We start from the raw sequence: 6,376 nt of genomic DNA, 5'->3' as shown, positions 1-6,376 counted from the left end.
AAAAAATATATCTATGTACAATACATAAATAAAAACAAAAATTGGATGGATAAAACTGAAAAATGCTTTAAATTCAACAGAAAAATCTGAAAATGTTCTTTTTTTTTAATCTGAAAATGTTCTCTGAAAATAAACTTCCTGCTGTGACATCACTTCCTTTTCCTGTTATTCTTTCTTACCTGGCACCTACTGTTGTCATGGTGGTTGTCAGAGATGTCCGTCAGTATCACATGTCTTTGTATGGGCAGCCAGCCGAAGCGAACTGGAGCGAGAGCACCGAACTGAGCTCTTTCTGCAGCAGGAGCAGCTTTAATGTGAACAGACCCAGTTGAAAACATTTGTTAGAAAGTTAGAAACGTAATCAAAAAGTGATCAAATGTAATCAGTTATGTTACTTTAATAAAGTAATTTAAATAGTCACACTACTTATTACATTTTAAATAGGTTAACTTGTAATCTGTAACCTATTACATTTCCAAAGTAACCTTCCCAACACTGCTCATGTATCATAAAGTATGCATTCACCTTTCAGAAATGTGATTATTGTACAGTCCAGTTTCTGTTTGGGGTTTATTGTAGCATGTGAAAATTCATTGCATTTATTTATATTTTATATCTCAGGTCTCCGAGAGACAAAAAATAAATAATGTAACATTTTTGGCCGTATAAAGCGTGTTATGTTGTAATTTTGTTACAACATAATTATCTCTTAAAATCAGAAAATGTCATGCATTATGAGCCCAGTGCTTTCATTTGAAATATTTTTCACACTATTAAAATGGACTTTGGGTCTCTCGGCCACCAAACAGAGAGATGCCTGCTTGTTGTCCTACATACCATAAACACAGGATTTACCCAAAAGACACCGCTAACATAGATTTGTATGATGGTATGGTTCATAAAGCCTTGCTGCTCTTGATATAAACTTGTGATTCAAAAGCACATGGTTTGATTAATGCCAGTGTCTATTTACACTGAGTGCAAATAGCCAACCTTGTTGGCAAAAGCTATTTTCACTCATGAATTTTTTACTTTTTTTAACAAATAGAATTTTGTAATTTTAATATTATTATTATTATTATTATTTTTAAAATGTTACATAATTTGTTTAACATTCTAAAATATAAAATGTTTTAAAGACATTCCTTAAGCTCATCAAGACTGCATTTATGTTCAGACTGTAATATTGTGAAATATTATTACAATTTAAAATAACTGTTTTCTATGTGAATATATGTTAAAATGTAATTCATTCCTGAATTTTCAGCATCATTACTCCAGTCTTCAGTGTCACATGAGCCGTCAGAAATCATTCTGATATGCTAATTTGCTGCTCTAAAACATTTCTTTTTATTAATATTGTTGAGAACGGATGTGCTGATTCATATTTTTGTGTAAGAACAGCATTTATTTAAAATAGAAATGTAATGCATATTTGCTGAAATAAAAATATAGTGTTGTAGAAACTTATTTAACACCGTTTACTACCATGTTTAAATCTATTGGATTTTCTTGAAAATTAGAGTCTGCAGATCCGGTCTGGGCCCAAGCTGCTTTTCTATGCGAGCATTTGGCAAGAACATAAGTGTATTACAAATCTTTGATCAAGTTTGTCTGCGCTGTGCTTCTGTTCCTCAGCAGTCTTTCATTTAGAAACACTGTAAATGCTCTTTAACAGCATCTTGTAATCAGTTACATACATAATTCCAGATGACCTACACACAAACCGACCTCAGTGGCACAAGCAGTTGCTCTGAATTAAGCTGAACACTGTACGGGCTCTTTCTATCAGATAAATGTGTTCTCTAAAAAAATCTCTTTCTGTGTCTGTTTATTGTGCTGTTTATGGGATGTTTGCTCCTGGCAGCTTTTCTGCATCTCTTTTTGATTAACTTTGTTCCATTTTACTCCTCCAATGGGACATTGTGGGGCCGAAGAAATAATAAACTGTTTTAGTATCTATAGAAATGCTCCTTCTTTTTCTAAAAACAATATAAAACCAAAACTGACATGTTCCTGGTGTCATATCAATTTGATTTATATGTATAAAATCAAGTTCTCTCCTCTAGTTTAAACATTCAGTTTTACACTCAAATATGAAATATTGCATAAGTAACATTGGTTATGAAAGCCATTCCATGGAGGTACAACAGCAAAGCGAAAGTACTTTGATATACAGTGTATACACCAGATAAGAAGAAAAAGATTAGAAAAAATATTTTTATTCTAAAAAATACTTCTTAAAGAAGTTCTTAAGTTAAAAAATGACATTAAGAAGAATTTTATTCATAAGAATGTTTCGCGAATTTAGAATTAGAAAGTGAGACAATCTTCTGTTTCTCAGTTTATTTATAAATTAATTTAAATTAAGTTATTTTAACATTTATTTTAACTTTATTTATTTATTGTGTTTCAGTATAAAATACAAAACATACATCAGATGCTGATCTCTTTGTAGTTTGATTAAATGAAGGTTTTTTTTTTTAGTCAAAGCTGAGTTTTTAGAGTCATGACAGTGAATTAGAGGAAAAGTGTTTGATACCAGATTTTATTCTGTCTTTTTACCATTTTCTCCTCCAATAGGATGTTGTGGGGCTGAAGAAAGAATAAACTGTTTCCATATCTCTAGAAATGCTAATGCTCTCCTTATTTTAAAGACAACATGAACTCAAATTGTTCAAAATATTCTTTCTTAATGCATGCTTCTGGGCTTATAACAGTTGGATTTAACCAGATATATAGTAGCATTATTTTTCTCTAGTTTAAATATCCAGTTTTACACTCAGATATTTCATATTTCAGAAGTTAAACTGGTTATGAATGCCATTCCATGAAATGCACCATGGTACTTTGATATATATACTGTGGTACTGTTTTTTATGTTCATACGCACAAGCATCTGTATTTTGTGAGTTCGGGCTCCATGAAAGTAAGGCAAGATTAAAACTCTCCTGTGATTCTCATAATTGAATAAAAAAGTGCCTTGAATTCCAACTTAACCGAATTGCCCCCAGAACTGATACGGTTGCTATGGAAACGGCAGAATGCACCAGTTCAGAATGACGGATTCCGAAAGCATTACTGTGCACACAGGAGGCAGAGAGAACCTCTTTCATCCACACAAAGCCCAATTCAAGGGATTTCGTTTCTTTGCTTCCAGGCTTCGGGATCTGTGAGCTCCGAGGGAGGACGAAATGGACCGCAAGCCTGGAATCCGAAAGCCGAGATGGACACATGCCACGCTGGACCTCATCCCATGTTGAGAAATCCCGCATGCAGGCGTGGAAGCGCGCCGGAGTCCTTCAGCTCCTCAATATCGTCCATCACTATCACTTCCAGGAAGGTCACGCACACAAACTCCAGGCCTCTGAGTCCAGTGACGAATAGCCTCGCCGATGGACGAAGAAAAGCTTTAGTGGTCAAAGTCACTGAACAGAGGACGAAAAGCACGACCTCTGGCTCTGATCGTGAAGAGATGGATCACAGCGTGGTACTGAGAAGAAAGGCAACCATTGTGAAAATGACCGAACAGAGAGAGCGTTTCAGTCCAGCGAAATACAGACACAGCTACACTGAAGGACTCCATAATGAATCTAAAGTCAATCCCTCATCATTAAACCAACCGTTAACTATATCTCTAGAGCCAGGAGGAAACCAGTGGAGGTCCCAGCACAGATCTAGCCTGTCTCTCTACCTCAACAACCCAAACGATAGCAGCGCAGCAGGGGAGAGCGACACCAAAACATACAAGCCACCTCGAAGGCCTCTCAGCTGCGACGCAAGCCTGTTTAACCGCACAGAACTTGGCAGTAATACAGTTACACATCCAGCGTTTCACAACAAGAGCTCTCCTGTTCCCCAGAAGACAAATATTGACCTTGTTAGTTCCAGCAGCAGCGAAGCAGGAAGGCGCTGGGCCTCCGGTGGCGAGGACGGGAGCGCGAGGAAAGAGTGGGATCGTGAGGAACCTATTTCAAGAATCAAACCTCTCACGCTGCTAAAAGCAGCAGGTACCAGCAGAACCCGTGTGGATGTTCTGCGGTAGACGCACAAGAGCACACTGTAAGCTGAGGCTGCATGGCGCCGCTTTGATGTATAATGGATGAGTATTATCGTGTGAGAGAGCAGAGGTTTTTAATTGAGGCTTTTCACGGCAGATACGCACGGTAGCGGTGGACGGCCCTGAAACGATTTCTCCGCTGTCTCTCTCTTTCTGTCTTGCGTTTTCTCATCTTTTCATTTTCCCACGCATCTCTTTGCATGCATAATCTATTTCTACCCTGCTTTCAATACCGGTTTTTGAGCTTCCGTGGGAATTTAGAGTTGCTACACACAGAGAGAAATCTGACAGCCGCCGAAATACATGCGTACACACACATTTAACTATCTGAGGACATGCATAGATGACTACTGTTTGAAATAAAGTCACTTAGAATTACTTCAGACTAACTCGACCTCTAATAGTAAAACATTTAGAAATTTAGCATTTAAAAAAATGCCACTTACTGCTTATACTTTACATTGATTTATAGTTTTTAGGACATTTTAAAGTAATTTTCCCCCTGAAATTTAATAATATAGAATATAATAGTATAATGTTTTCCAGATAAAATTTTTTATATTTTTATTTTGTTTAAAAAATTGGCAATGTAAATATTTATTTATATTTAATTTATTGCATGTATTATATTTTATAATTGTTAAGTCCTGTCACATAGGCATCATGTAAATTTTTAAAACCCTTCCTTTACTAAAACCCTTAATTTTTTAAAGGGTTTCAAATTTAAAATATCTATCTATCTATCTATCTATCTATCTATCTATCTATCTATCTATCTATCTATCTAGCTGTCTGTCTGTCTATCTATCTATCTATCTATCTATCTATCTATCTATCTATCTATCTATCTAGCTGTCTGTCTGTCTATCTATCTATCTATCTATCTATCTATCTATCTATCTATCTATCTATCTAGCTGTCTGTCTGTCTATCTATCTATCTATCTATCTATCTATTTATCTATCTATCTATCCATCTGTCTGTCTATCTATGTTATCTAGAAAACATTATATTACTATTCATTTATTATTCTAAATTTATTTACAACCTTTAAAAAAAAAAAAGATTGAACACCCTTAAACATTGATTTAACCCTTTATACAACTATATACAGATTTGTTTTTAATTTTTATTTCTATAATGGAATAGAATAGAATAGAATAAAATAGAGAATGAGTTTGTTGAAACTCCTTACTCCAGTATTTGCTGTAGCTGTCCATAGACCAAAAATATATTGTACGCAAATATGTTAATGCAGACCTAAATGCATTGCAAATGCACTCTCTGCATTCTCTAGATGAACATTGCGAGTATGTCAGTACTTTAACTAACAGTAATTTTGGCCAAGCAGAACTATACATCATTCTGCCACAGAACGTAGCATACTTGCATTACTTACATTTCTGAATGCAACAACAAAATCCCACTTGCATTGCCGGAAGTGTTTGCTTTTTGCTACTTGTGTGCAGTGTGTTCCAGGCCTAGCCGAGACTCTGGATGATGCACAGTCTCTTTGTTCTCAGATAACGCGGCTGATCTGAGCACAGACGCCATCCTGGCCCTGAACGCCGCTGCGGTTATCGGCAACATAAAGCTGCAGGCCCAGCAGAGACGAACTACATCCCACACAGCAACAGCAGGTACACCTGATCTCTAATGACCTTTGGCTTCCTCAGACACAAACTTCACTTGAAACACACTGACATTTAGCAGGATGAGGGGATTTTATATAGACAGCAGAGAGACATTGATGTCTTTACACATGTTGGAATTAGTGCATCTCACACAGTTGGAGTTTTTCTCCTAGTGAAACCTAGTGAGCTGTTGCTTCATGACTGAATATCGTTCCTCTTTAACAGTGTGTTTAACAGAGGATAGAGGGCAAAATGAACACAGAGAGCTCAAAGAAGAGGCTGCTGGTGCTGATGGAAAGAACAAAACATGTCCAGCAGTTCAATGTGTGGATTTTGTCCCATTCGAGTCCCAAAATGACCTTTCTGAAACTGCTTTGGCTCCACTGTCACTTAGCGTGAGTTACTCTTCTCTCTTCTGTTGTTTGCAGGTACTTCTGCACCAAAATAATGAAGTTCATTGACTGGCTATCTAAATGAGGACATTCAATAGATGTCTACAAATAAAACCATTTATAATTACTGTAGACCAACTCAAACCCTACCTCTTAAAGAAAATGATTTTAGAATAAAAAAGCCATTTCAGGAGGGTTTTTTTTTTATTATCATTTGCAGAATTCTAAAGATGGGATTTCTTTTATTATCAAAGTCATGTATATATATATATATATATATATATATATAT

General features: G+C 35.9%; 1 protein-coding gene across 1 annotated transcript in view; it reads left to right on the top strand.

Moving 5' to 3' along the window:
* LOC107667915 (uncharacterized) overlaps window positions 1–6,376 on the top strand; it is a 28,476-nt gene that overhangs the window by 9,303 nt on the left and 12,797 nt on the right. The window contains exons 5-8 of the mRNA XM_016459657.1: window positions 3,161–4,041; window positions 4,129–4,130; window positions 5,584–5,700; window positions 5,920–6,089. Of these exons, the coding sequence (XP_016315143.1) occupies window positions 3,161–4,041; window positions 4,129–4,130; window positions 5,584–5,700; window positions 5,920–6,089 (1,170 nt within the window). The remainder of the gene's footprint in view (window positions 1–3,160; window positions 4,042–4,128; window positions 4,131–5,583; window positions 5,701–5,919; window positions 6,090–6,376) is intronic.

The sequence above is a fragment of the Sinocyclocheilus anshuiensis genome, unplaced genomic scaffold, assembly GCF_001515605.1.
Source record: "Sinocyclocheilus anshuiensis isolate Anshui unplaced genomic scaffold, SAMN03320099.WGS_v1.1 scaffold493, whole genome shotgun sequence".
In the NCBI taxonomy this organism is placed as follows: Eukaryota; Metazoa; Chordata; class Actinopteri; order Cypriniformes; family Cyprinidae; genus Sinocyclocheilus; species Sinocyclocheilus anshuiensis.
This window is presented reverse-complemented; position numbering and strand designations above follow the sequence as displayed.